Here is a 14453-nt window from a genome sequence, read left to right as displayed (position 1 = left end):
TACGCTGTTAATGTCTGTCTAGTTTTCTCCTCATTTGTGCTATTATTTCATAATGATAGATGATCTACTCCTAGTACAAAGTTGCTATGCAGTCCTGTGCCTGGACCACTTTATACCTCCACCCCAGCCCATGAGTTTCTCAGCATCTCCAGGGGTTAGAGAGAGGGGGGGGGGGGGAGGAGAGGAGGAAAAAAGAGACAGAAGGAGTGAGAAAGGAAAGGCAGGAGGGAGGAGGAGTCCACTCAGCCAGGTGGTGAGCCCATGTAATGGCCCCAATGTTATTATTGTTCTGTTGGCACGCGGATCTGGCCGGATATCAACCCGACGGCTGGGAGGCTGTAACACGCTGCTGCGATTTGACTCACTACCCTCTCCCACTTCTCACTCTCCATTAATTGCTTAGGCTACACAGAGTCGGGTGGAGAAAAATGAAGAGGGGTGTTTTTGTACTTTAAGTAAACTTCAGGATTCACAATCAGGATAGTTGGGGGGCTCTGCGACGAGAGAGAGAGAGAGAGAGAGAGAGAGAGAGAGAGAGAGAGAGAGAGAGAGAGAGAGAGAGAGAGAGAGAGAGAGAGAGAGAGAGAGAGAGAGAGAGAGAGAGAGAGAGAGAGAGAGAGAGAGAGAGAGAGAGAGAGAGAGAGAGAGAGAGAGAGAGAGAGAGAGAGAGAGAGAGAGAGAGAGAGAGAGAGACAGAGACAGAGACAGAGACAGAGACAGAGACAGAGACAGAGACAGAGACAGAGACAGCTAGTGTTCTTCTCTACCCCTGCTGTGGGAGTGAGGAGAAGGCCTGCTCTCTGACATGCTACTGGACTTCTTCTCCCTGCTGGATCATTTCACTCGAGTGCCTTATCTGACTGCCTCTTTCTTGTGCCACAGCTGCAACCCACTCAACGCAAATTGGATGGTGTTCAAAACTGAAGACTGTGTGAAGGTAAAGCCAAGAACATGTAGTGGTGTATTTACGTTGTGGTGTGTGTAGTGTGTGTGTGTGTGTGTGTGTGTGTGTGTGTGTGTGTGTCTCACCCGTGTGTGTGTGCGTGTGCGTGAGCGTGTGTGTGCGTATGCGTGTACGTGCGTGCGTGCATGTGTTACTGCATGTGTTTTGGAGTATGTTTTTGTTTGTTTGTGACATCTTCCATAAATGTCTTGGCATGATGACCTACTGTCTGAATACAGTAGTGTGATCATGAATCATTCTGTAGTGGTGCTACACTTTATCTTGTCTTGCAGGAGTCAGGGTGAGTGAAGGACCATGCCAGAATCGTCGTAAATAACAAGAGTTGTGGCTCTAAATCAATGTGATGATAAGATTCCCTGAGTGTCTTTTAGTGGAACTACTTTTTTCCTCGTCTGCCTTCGATAAGTTGTGCTTAGCATTCATGATGGGAGACGTTTTTGAAAGGTGTATTTATAACATCTGTCTGACTGTCTAAGAAAGGAAGGGGCAACTGCCTCTCTGTCCTCTGGTACATTAGCGTTCCCCTGTCCCTCCTCCTGTTTGTCTCTGACAAAGAAGGTGACCTCATGGAATAAACAAAGTTGTGATTGATCTGCGGTTGTGGAATGGTTTTGGAAGCAAGCCTACAGTATGACAATGCATGATATCCAGGAACATGTAGTGGGTAGGGATGGCTCAGATGCAGGTTTTTGGTAATAGATTAATCGATGATTAATTGCCAGGACAGATTAATCAATTAATTGACCCGTTGGTGCATCATTTTTAATTGACCTCACCACGGTGCATCATTTTTACTTAAAGAAATCTATATATATATTATGACTGCAGATCTCACGCTTGACCAGTCCATCAGCCAGGAGTGATTAGATAGTGACAGTGAGTGAATGAACGGGCAGGGTCTGCTGCTGTTGGATAAAATGTCCCATCCACAATCTCACAGGCAAGTGCTGGCAGGCTTGCTTCAGTTGTGCCACTGAAAGTGTTTTTCTTCTTCTTCGTTTAATTGACCTACCTATTTTACATCAGTTTGGATGCCTCATGCCAGTAATTGGCTAATCGATTCATCGAATAATCTTCGATTATTCCCATACCTAGTAGTAGGCTGATTTTGTCTTTTGGGGGAGGAACATCATCCCCCCTGTCAGCATACGATAAATCACTAGAATTATGGAATACAGGCAAATATATGAATAGTTGGGTATAAGCGTTTGTTAGGAAGCTCAGATTGACGTATACATTATCTGTAATTTCTTGCAGTACTAGAGTATTATTGATTAATTTGACCTAGGCCTAAATGTTTGTACAAGAGAAAATGAACTCTACAATATACAATAATCAATACACAACGCATACCAAATGCTACCTAGTGATGCTTTTTGATCAATCCAATTCATATTATCATTGTGTAATGACCATTTTACCATGCAATATTACATGAATACTTTTGTAGTAAGTATTGCAAACTGCTCCCCAACAATGTGTTTACAATATTTTGTATCCTTATACAATGTTATTTCTCTTTCATGGCACAAACTGATTTCACTATCTGTTACTAAAGCAGTTATTTGTTGACGTCGTATTGAACGAAGGACTAAAGTATCCTTTTGCCCGTCTGAACAGGCTGAGAGCTGTCCAGGTCTGAGCCTCCGACAGAAGGGATCAATGATGGAACTACAGACCCTCCAAGAGGCCCTGAAAGTGGAAATACAGGTTCATCAGGTACTGGAACTACACTTCCCTCCTCCTCTATTCAACCCTCTCACATAACTATCTGATTACCTGACGTCGGTTAACAATGTTGGTGTGCTACGGAACACGGTTACGTTTTTTGTTCTCTCGACAAATCGTGACGTTAGAATTATAAGGTTCTATCTCTGTTTTTGTCAAAATGTAGTTTTTTTTACAATCTGATCCATTAGGTGTTTATTAATGCCTGTGTGGTGTTATTTTTAAAATGTTGATATTTTTGAGTTAGTAATTCATAAAATACAAAGGTTCCATCTCACAAAACATAATGGAATGTAAAAACGTTGACGCTCAATATCTCTGAACTGCCCTAAACAGAGAACCTTATAATTCTAAACTCACGAAATGCCCCCTCTCATTAAGATGTACTCAGCCCACTGTAGCATACATCACATGTGACACGCTCTGGTGAAAGGGGTAACAAGTCAGCAACCAATCAAAAATGTCCAGACTTTTATTTTGAAACACGGAAATACATTTCAACGAAAATTACAACACAAACTCGCTAGTCAAGACAAAATACTGCAATGCATATGGATTCGGTGAGTAATCCCTTAACTATAACACTACTTTACATTGTTAGCAGGCTCACAAAACAAGCTGTGTTAGTTGACTCGCGAGTTTGTCATTGATTTTCAATCAACGCTGAAATGTATTTCATTCCGAACATTATATCGGCTGACGACTTGTTACTCCCTTTCACCAAACACTGTGTCACAAATGATTGTCCTCATGCTAATAATATAGATACCGTGTTAACTAGGGCTGGGCAGTATACCGTTGTTTTGGTATGGTCCACGTTGTCATAGAACTTGACTATACTGTCAAAACCGTTATTTTGCTCTCGTTGTGCAGATTATGTGCTGAAACAGTTTAGGCCTAATTCATTTACTTACATGCAACATCGAAGACCAGCAAAAGAGCGGACAACACTATTATGTGTGAGATGGAATGGTGGGGAATAGGAGCGAGCCGAAAGAGAGGAGAATTTACATGAGATTCACACGGTATAATAACGTCAAGTGACACATTTCCATCGTGAAAGGAGTCTGGTTTTTAGGTTATAGCGGGATTGAGACTAGGAAGGAAAAGAGTCTACTGTATCCAGGACAGGAAAAGATCATTTCCCTTCCCAAGCTCACCCTCTACTGTAAAACGTTAATAGACTTTATGGCTATGATGACAGACAGGTAATCCCATGCAATGCATTGTGTGTGATAGGCTTATCAAATTTGTGATTCATAATGAGAGTTTTAAGAGGCACAAGTTCTTGTTGGAAGGTTTAGGGTATCCCCTTGTATCTTTGGTGGGAATGTTTTGAAGTGAGCTATGCATTGAGTCAAGTTATGCATACGCATTAAACATATTTAGAACTTCCATTGTTAGGAAACCAAAAATACTGTCCAATATCGTCAATCATTTTGAAAATACTGTGATATGATATTTAGGAAATATTGCCCAGTGCTAGTGTTGATCACTAAAACCTCTTATTCTAACATCTGCTATTCGGCTCTCATGATATCTTTGTCCACTCTGCAATTATTTGTGACACAGTCTGATCATTTGGTCCGCATGTCGGCAACCAATCAAAACGTTCGGATTCTCAACAACCTTGTTGAGAATCACAACACAAACTCGCTAGTCAAGCCAAAACACTGCAACGCAATGGATTCGGTGAGTAATCCTCACTGCTACCTAGTTAACTAGAACACTACTTTACATTGTTACCTAGGTAACTACAACACTACTTTACATTGTTAGCAGGCTCACAAAACAAGCTGTGTTAGCTGACTAGCGATGTGTCGTTGATTTTCAACAACGTGGAAATGTATTCACATTCATTTTTCGAAAGAAAAGTCAGATCATTACATCGGATCCCGACATGAGGACCAAAGCATTAGAACGTGTCACATTTGTGCCTTTTACTACTGACCACTCCTGGGATTTCAGGATACTCCAGTACTGTATGAAGGTCCTATTCTCTATTCTCTTTCATTGTCACACCCTCTTGAGCATGGAGTACCTTGTGTGCCTGGCTATGTATGACAGAGGTGTGGCGCTGCTCTGAAGTTGCAGTATTGGAAGGTTCCTCTGGAGGCCACTGTGTCTACAGTTTGTACATCTGACAACAACCGTTGTGCCCTGCGATGATGACAGACAAGGAGATTTTTTTTATTTTATCTTTGATTTAACCTTTATTTATACAGGAAAAACACATTGAGGGCTCATTTTCAAGTGTGACCTGTTCACAAGCATACAACAACAACATCCACCACAAACAAATACAATACAAAACCTGGCCTACATAGTCTAAAACTAAACTAAAACCACATAGTCTAAAACTAAAACTAGTCTAAAACAGTATAAGATAGACTAAAACTACAAAACCTAAAACTAGACAGCTAAAGAGCTAGGGACAGGGAGGGGTCAGCAATGGGCAAAAGGGAGGGTCAACTCAATTGCAAGAACAAATCATAGACTCGCACTGTGTGTCTCTCAGCAAGAGCTTGCTGTCAATACTGTCGTATACTAGGGGATTATTACTCTGTTAAACCAGTGGGACAACACTACTTATTGAGACACAGATGATCTTGTTGTCTATATGTGTGTGTGTGTCACTGCAATTGTCATCCGGTTGTTTATATCTCATGTGTCTTTCTGTGTTTTCTCCGTGACAGAAACTTGTGGCCCAGATGAAGCAGGATCCACAGGTAAGCATCGACTATCAAAAAAACCTGTGACTACCTCCCCCCCCTGCTCCCAGAAACGTTCACTACCTCCCCCCCTGCTCCCAGAAACTTTCACTACCTCCCCCCCTGCTCCCAGAAACTTCCACTACCTCCCCCCTCCCAGAAACTGTCACTACCCCCCCCCCTCCCAGAAGTGTGCATTTAAACACACACGATTTGTCTAAAATAGATAAGAGGTTGTACCACATTTTCTAGACCAGATAAATAAAACAATTACCTATATGTGGATTTATCTATCGGTTTGCAATGTATAGATGACCATAACAATATCATAGAACTGTTCAATCTTACTTTTAGAGGTTTTCTTGGTTTTCACATTTCAGTATGACATACTGTCATATATAAAATATGTACAAATTAGCTTAGTTGAAAAAGATCATTTCAAACGCCCTAAGAGGGAAAACTAGGCTAAATGACAGTTGGATGTGATGTCCTTGTCACAGTTATAACACAGTGTGTTAATGAATGTGTTACTTTTGCTTAAACTGCCCTGACACTTCTTGAGAGCTCCTTCATCTTCGTAGTGTCCACCCGCTAGTCAGAGTGGAGCTTGCACAGGAAGTTAGAGGATACAGAACATCCCGGTAGAAACGTGGTGTATAGGGGCGCTTAGGTGGCGTAGTGGGTTAAGCGTTGACCATGTAACCGCAGGGTTACCCCGGTTCGATTCCGGCCGGGGACATATCCTGCATGTCATCCCTCCGCTCTCTCTCACCCATCCTTCCGGTCTAAAATCTCTACTGTATCTGTCAATACAATTAAAAATATGAGTGGGACTGCCCCACTCAGAAAAAATAACTTGTGAAAAAAAATGTGGTGTATAGAACAAGTCTGAGAGTAAACAGAGCTCTTTAAATTACATGTCTATCTATCTACCAAATTGTGAAAGATTGACTGAATATACACCCAGCAGCGTCCAGTCCCTCCTCTCAGTTGTCACCCTATACCGAGAGCTCTGATCTCATTTCCCCTTCCTGTATCTGTCACCTCAGCCGTGGCAGACCAATGATGTGACGGGAGTAGAGGCGTCTATCTCGATCACTTCATTCGCCCCGTAGGAAATGGTGTGCACAGTCACTTTAGCTCTGACTTCACTCCAGTTAAAGCTGTTGTCGTAGATCTTGAAATCACACACACTCACACACACACACACACACACACACACACACACACACACACACACACACACACACACACACACACACACACACACACTAACAAAGCACCCCCAAGCTTGTCACATTCCTTTAAAACACACAGAGAATCCTCAATACACCTTGTCACTTATTTTATTTTTATTTTTTTATGTTTTTACAGAATGCTGATTTGAAGAAGCAACTGCATGAACTTCAAGCCAAGATCACGACACTTAGTGAAAAACAGGTAAGGCACTTGAACAGTAGAGGGGAGAGGTAGGGGATTTTGGGATTGCATACACTGTCACATCGACATCGGCACAGCAAGGGTCTTCCCAAGTTAAGCACAGCTGACTTCCTGTGAGAGCTCTTGTGTTTTTCTTTCCTTTCTTGTGTTAAGTGAGAGTACAACTGCTTTTTGGAGAAATGTGTTGTTGTTCCTCTCAATTACCGCCCCTGTATACACTTAGGCTACCCCTCTGTTATTGTGGTTAGATTCATGGGGGATGACAGAAGTCCCTATTGAACTCTGTTCCCCGTTTCCCCTGGTTCTTATTGTCTGTGCAAGGGGAAGTAGCGGATGTCTGTGCCTGTGTGAAAGTGTCTAATTTCTATCAACCTGTCATTTATCGATCGGTCACACAACAGGCTCTTTTGTTGGCCCGACTGAAGTTTTTTTTCTTCGTCTTTTAAACGTCCCCAGTTGTAATGCTGTGCCGTGCAAAAGCCTTGTGTTTACTTTCCAAGGAGAAGATAAGTGCTACGGTAGAGATTGGAGCTTTTGTCTTTTTGCCTTAATAGATGCTTCTCGTGTACGTCACGTAGCTGTATTAGTTTTTGAAAAGGATGTAGAAAGTTCATGTGAAGGATTTTCTGAGCAGGTACTGTCGGTGGTCTCCAGTTGTGGATGCAGGAGTATTGGATATACGTACCTCTTAAGGAACCTATCGAGACTTCACTCGGAGAGCATTTGTGACACATTTTAATGCTTAGGTCCTCGTGTCGGGATCCGATGTAATGATCGGACTTTTCTTTCGAAAATTGTGAATACATTTCCGCGTTGTTGAAAATCAACGACACATCGCTAGTCAACTAACACAGCTTGTTTTGTGAGCCTGCTAACAATGTAAAGTAGTGTTCTAGTTACATAACTAGGTAGCAGTGGGGATTACTCATCCAATCCATTTCGTTGTTGCAGTATTCTGGCTCGACTAGCTCGACTTTGAATCGTAGTTCTGTGTTTCAAAAGAAAAGTCAGAATATTTTGATTGGTTGCCGACATGCGGAACCAAATGATCAGACTGTGTCACAATTGAGTTTTTTTTTTAACAAACCTCCATCCACATGGTCCCATACATCCACATACATCCACATCTACATCCACACGGTCCCATCCAGACACTGCTGGTGGCGATGCACGGCAGACAGTCTATTCTTAATAAGCCCCGAGGCTTTGCTAATGATGCAATGATGTCTTGTCGCCTGTATTCAACTTATATAGAGAGGCTGTCTGCGTTATTTAGCCATCATGGAAGTCATTCACGTCCTCTTTATTTAACTTGAACATTTTCTGTGTCGTCTTCACAGAGAGAGCACACAGAAAAATCGAAGAAATGTGCGATTTTTGTAGAATATGTTATCTGTACTGTGTGTGTGTGTGTGTGTGTGTGTGTGTGTGTGTCTTATTTGTTTGGCGTAATTGCAGCTCTGACCTCTAAGCTGGGTCTTGCCCGGTGCTGACACCTGCTGACTCTGTATAATACCAGGGTCATTTGACAAGGCTGGCAGGCTGCTCCACCTGAAATCCTTCATGTATTAATTTTTAAAAGTATTTTTGCAAATTTCTGCCTGAAAGTCATTTATATTCTAAGTGTGGAGCGCCTGCTCTGAGAGTAGTTCAGGTAGACTTTTTATTTATTTAACCTTTATTTAACCAGGAAGTCCCATCGAGCATTGAGATACAATATCTATTTTCCAAGAGATACCTGGCCAAGATAGCAGCAATAAAATACATTTTAAAACAATCAAATACATTTTTAAAACACAATAAACAGTAATGCATACAAACATATCACATGGGGGAAAGGGGAATCCTTATCTATAAGAAGCAATGACATTTTCCCCATGGAAACTTGAATCAATTTTTTTAAACTCCTGTAGTGTTTACCCCCATAGGGTAATATGTCTAATTTAATGAGACCTCGTAAAAGCATTCCAAGCCCAGGGTGCATGGTACGAGAAGGCTGTTTTACCTAGGGCTGTTTTACCTAGGGCTGTTTTACCTAGGGCTGTATAAACTCTTGGAATGTTGAGGAGCAGCCATCTAGTGGACCGATTCTGGTAGTTGAGACAAAAGATACAATGCTTGAAAGGTAAGATGGGAGCTAGATGTCAAGTGAGCATAGCATAAGATGCTATTATACATAATGTTTGGTTTTATTAACCCTTACTGAACTATACTGTGAAGTGGGAAAATCACTGAGTTATTATGTGAATAAACAATTAATGCTCAATATGTGGATTCTCCACAGAAATAATAAGGGTTAGAAATAAGGTGCTTTAAGCTATGGGGCCACCACTGCAGTCTTAACACTAGGAAATAATTGAAATATGAATAATAATATATATCAATACTACAGTAACAGGCTGAAGTCGAGGTTGTTTTTGTTAAAAGCTGCTGGCAGTTCCACGAGGACAACCAAGATGTTGAGTGAGATACTGCGCCTGCCCATACCTGCCATTCAAGGCCATTTGCATATAACACAGGTGCTGATATGTAGCTTCTAAACAACTCGTGACGTTAGAATTATAAGAGATTTTTGGTCAAAATTGAGTTTTTTACATAATCTGATCCATTAGGTGTTTATTAATGCCTGTGTGGTGTTACTTTTAAAATGTTGACATTTTTTAGTTAGTAATTCATAAAATACTAAGGTTCCATCTCACAAAACATAATGGAATGTAAAAACTTTGACGCTCAATATCTCTGAACTACCCTAAACGGAGATAGAACCTTATAATTCTAAGCTCACGTACTTATTAACCATTCTCAAATTATTTGTCAAACATTAGCAACATGTTAGTAAATCCTAATGTAATTTGTTCATTTACAACTAGCAATAGTGTTTAAACAGGCAGTTTCTAAGCAGACGCCCAGATACAGTGTTAGACAACAGTATGTGGTCTGCCAAGAAAATGAAACCGATTAACTAACAATACCGTTATGAGCGATGCGTTGGCAGACCACATAGTCCTTTCTGTTCCTGAACCAGCGCTTAGCCGCCGAGAGTAGCCAATGACCTGAGGCTTGTGTGGAGAAACTTTGGAAGATAACAGTTTTGTCGAACACCAAATGCCCTGAACGAGTTTTTTAAATAGTGCAGCACGTCAGCAGTTTTCAAAGTGTAAACTGAAAAGATGTGGAAAACTGTCTCTCTCTGTTAATGAAAAACGCTCAAGTCGATGTATCCCTACAGGGGCTATGGACCTGAATAATAAACCAATCCTGCCAGTCATCCAGTCATTGATTTCAGAAGGATTTGGTCTTCTGTTCTGTTGATATCCCCATAATAATATCAAAACATTTTTTGTTCCCCAGCTGTAATGTCCACAGGGAAGTAAGGTTTTCTTTGTTGTGTGTAGAGGCCTCTCAGTTAGCTTTTGTATATCAAGACCTCTATAGCTCTATACAGTACCAGTCAAAAGTTTGGACACACACACTTCCTCCATTCAATTGAACGGGAACGTGTGTGTCCAAACTTTTGACCGGTACTGTATATCGAGGGTCATCTCATTTTCAACAGTTGACATTTGATTGGCTTTAGAGTGGAGGGCCTTCAAGGACGTCTGGAAGATAAAAGACTAGAGGCTGGGTTAAAGCTCTGGTCACATCTGGCTCAATAAACCTGGGAGCCCATGAGGGGGCCGAATATTTCATTCTTCTATGAATGAAAGTGTGATGTTTTTTACCTGTTTCTGTGTGCGCCGCCGACACAGGATTTAATGCTATATTTTCAAGCAGGTTTTCGAGCATCAAAATAGCAGTATTTAGTGCTCAGAGGCTTTGAATCGAGAGAGAGGGGGGGGGGGGGGGTTCAACCCTGTTGAAGATTTGTGGTATCCAACCAACCTGCCCTTTGAATGCAAAAGAAAAGGTTTCTGGCTCTCCATTAAATGAGGAAGTTCCTTTGTCTTGGGACTACCTGCCTGCCTCCTGAGCTGGAGCCCACAGATAATAATAAAACACCTTGAGCTCCCTTGCGACGGGAAATAATGACCCGTGGCACTGAGTTGAGGCACAATTGAATCGATTTAGCTCCAGTCTGGCCTTTCAATGGGCTGAATAGTGGAGGCCATTTCATGAGGAGAGGAGCCCCGTGGCTCCAGAGAAATGGCTCAGCTATGGGAGCCCATAGTAGTCTCCTATGTACGTATGCAGGTGTGTGTGTGTGTGTGTGTGTGTGTGTGTGTGTGCGAGTGCGAGTGTGAGTGTGAGTGTGTGTGTGTGTGTCTGTGCCTGTGTGTGTCTGTGTCTGTGTGTGAGTGTATCTGTCTGTGTGTGTCTGTGTCTGTGTCTGTGTGTGCGTGCGCGCGTGTGTGTGTGTGTGTGTGTGTGTGTGTGAACGCAGGGAAGGCCCTACTATACCGAAGGACCAGATGACATTGTGTCTTATTATACTTAAGGTGTTTATTATTAAGCTTATTCAGCTGCTGCTGGACATTAGGAAGCTCAGTGTGACTCTGGCTGGTTCAGGGCCCATTCAGTCTGGGTTCATTCATGGCTGGTTCGTGGTCGGCCCGGCAGGGGTGCTCTGCCTCACAGTCTGAGTGGTGTTCTTCCTCTGCCCCTGAGGACAGACCCTGCTGCGATGGCGGGTTGTCACCACTGCTCCTTTGTGCATGTGCAACTGTGTGTGTGTATGGATGTGTGTGCACGTGAGTGTGTGCGCGTGAGTGTGTGCATTGTGTGTGTGTGCATTGTGTGTGTGTGTGTGTGTGTGTGTGTGTGTGTGAGAGTGTGTGCATTGTGTGTGTGTGTGTGTGTGTGTGTGTGTGCATTGTGTATGCATTGTGTGTGTGGGTGTGTGGGTGTGTGACAGTACTATAATTATCGTGAAATGGCAAGAGTGGGTCTTTGGTATACTATAGGTTGACAAGGTCATACATACATTGCAAGGTCACAACATACAGAGTAATATTTCAACCAATTTCTCAGCTCAGCTTATTTGGAACTTTCCTCTTTGGAACCGCCGCCTATTTCTTCCTGTCTGATCAATCACTGGTACTGTGTCTTCTCTGGGTTACCTGCATACCAGTCTACACATGGTCTACTGATCTCTGTTCCTTAGCAACAGGTTAGACATATGGTAGTTTCTGGCACAAAATCAGAGTCTTTGTGTGCAAGCACGAGCAGCTGGCCAGAACTTTTTGTTCTGCGGGGCGCTCACACCTGTGTGTGTGTGTGTGTGTGTGTGTGTGTGTGTGTGTGTGTGTGTGTGTGTGTGTGAGTGTGCGTGCGTGCGTGCGTGCGTGCGTGCGTGCGTGCGTGCGTGCGTGCGTGCGTGCGTGTGTGAGTGGGCTTACAGGTGTGTGTCAGTGATCTGTTGGGGCACCTCTCACAGGGAGGGATGACACTTATTACGTAGACAACCAGCTCAGATAGAGAGGGGATAGTCACACACACACACACACACACACACAGTAGTAGTAGTCAGGACCTCAGTGTTTTTCACAGTTCCCACTTACAGGCTGCCAGCTCAGTTTAACAGTAGTGTTGACAGTGCATATACACATTTCAGTGCTGCACCCCTTCAGTTTTTTATCCCGCTGCTCATTTCCACCTCAGAAACACCTTCGCCAGTGAAGAGTATATCTGTAAAATGATCTTGTTTTCACATTTTCACCGAAAATCCCACTAATGAGGAAAGGCTAGCAGCGTGTCGCTAGCTCCAGCGTGTCACCGTGTGTTGAAGGCGGGAGTAGTGTGTGCCAGAGTGTGCCAGAGTGTGCATTAATCCTACATAGCAGCCTTAGTGTGTTAGACTGTCAACTGCTCTTCTTCCACACAGATGCCCCCTGGCTCCCCTCTCGCCCCGCTGTGGGGTGTGGAGGCTACACAGAGGAAGGGGGGCAGCCTCAGAGTCAGGCAGAGAGAGAGAGAGAGAGGGGGAGAGAGAGAGAGAGAGAGAGAGAGAGAGAGAGAGAGAGAGAGGGAGAGAGAGAGAGAGAGAGAGGGCGAGAGAGAGAGACTGGGGTGGGGGGGGGGTGAGGCATCAGCAGCCGTCTGGCAGGCTGGCTGTCAACGTGCGACACCACGAGCCACCCCGACCACCCTGCCTTGCGAGGCCCTACGGGGAGGAGGAGTTTGATAAAGACATCGGCACACGTCTACAGACCTCCGCTGATCCCTGAGAATCAGCTCGAGGTTCTGATAGAATACAACCCAAGATCAGATATGAGCCTCATAGTCTCTTTGTGTGGCTGTGCTCCTCTTGACGTGTGTCCCCTCCTCTGTGGCTTCTCCTGACACCACCACCTGATAGAACAGGGATACGTGCTATGCTATACAGCCTGTTACATTTCACATCATTTACACATGACGTCTACATGTAGTAATGCTATCATTGCTGTAGTAACACTATCAAGTCAACCTCAGTCAAGGTTACTACAGACAATGAGCTGGTGGAGTGACTGAGTGGGCTGGGTTTCCCAGCACTGCGTTTTTTTAATCCCTATTGTTTTGTTTTTTCCCTCAAAGAAAGGATTTCTAGCCGTGTTTAGCATGAGAAATGTGGCGATTATTAAAGATGTTTGACCAACCTGCTGAGCTTGTTATGGTCGTTCAGTTCACTGTAATTCCTTTACTCAATGCTGGCCCTACCTATATTTAAAATCTTCAAAATAGAAATCATCATAAGGAATTACTACTCACAACGTACTAGTCGTACGTAATCGTCATCAAATAAGTCGCTTAATCTATTTAAATATAGATAAAGCACAGCTCTACTGGTGGACTCTGTGAATTGATTTTTTAGAAATAATGTATAAACCAGATTAAAAAGCTTGCCCATGGAAATGTTAATCCTTTTCCTACTCAGGGGCGCAGTTTGCGTTGTTCAGCACTTTGTACTTGAAAAGTAGGATTCATATTCAGAGGCCTGCACTTCCTCCCACCGCTGCAGAGCGTATCTACAGAGAGCAGCACAGTCTGGATGGGGAAGAGCTTTTATACCTGCTTAACCCACTTCTACAGCCCTGTCTGACTGGATAACTGACTCACTGACTCACTGACTCACTGACTGACTCACTGACTGACTGAGTAGCATAGAGGGCTTCCTCATGGTCCATGTAGTTGCTGAGTAAATACTTAATTAGCCGTTCTGCTCCCCACCTCTGGAACTCTCTGCCACCTCAACATACGTTTGACACTATTGACACTCTTTCTCTCTCCACTTTCAGATCCAGTCTTAAAGCACCTTTTCACAACGGCATATTTTGGTTTGATCTGCTGTATTTTGTTTGACTTTGGCTTTGTTGATTTTATAATTGTTTGATATGTTTTAACTATGTCTGAAAGGTGTCATTGAGAGCCTTGAAATGTGCCCATAAATACAATGTATATTAATAATAATAATAATAATAATAATAATAATTCTGGCAACAAAGTGATGTTCACTCACTATGCCAGGGGCTGTGTGGCTGTGTGTGTGTGTGTGTGTGTGTGTGTGTGTGTGTGTGTGTGTGTGTGTGTGTGTGTGTGTGTGTGTGTGTGTGTGTGTGTGTGTGTGTGTGTGTGTGTGTGAGGCAAAAACTAAATATATAATATAATATGTTTATGTAGTTTTGATTTGATTTGAT

The 14453-nt window shown here is 43.0% G+C and overlaps 1 protein-coding gene across 1 annotated transcript in view; it reads left to right on the top strand.

Moving 5' to 3' along the window:
- Positions 1 to 907: 907 nt before the first annotated feature.
- The window catches only part of phf21aa (PHD finger protein 21Aa), a gene marked incomplete at its 5' end in the record, with an annotated part of 39146 nt that continues 25600 nt past the window's right edge, over positions 908 to 14453 (top strand). Inside the window, 4 exons of the mRNA XM_080528637.1 lie at positions 908 to 937; positions 2585 to 2683; positions 5389 to 5421; positions 6778 to 6843. Of these exons, the coding sequence (XP_080384763.1) occupies positions 908 to 937; positions 2585 to 2683; positions 5389 to 5421; positions 6778 to 6843 (228 nt within the window). The remainder of the gene's footprint in view (positions 938 to 2584; positions 2684 to 5388; positions 5422 to 6777; positions 6844 to 14453) is intronic.

Source organism: Nansenia antarctica (genome assembly GCF_963989245.1).
Source record: "Nansenia antarctica genome assembly, chromosome: 4".
NCBI classification, from domain to species: Eukaryota; Metazoa; Chordata; class Actinopteri; order Argentiniformes; family Microstomatidae; genus Nansenia; species Nansenia antarctica.
This window is presented reverse-complemented; position numbering and strand designations above follow the sequence as displayed.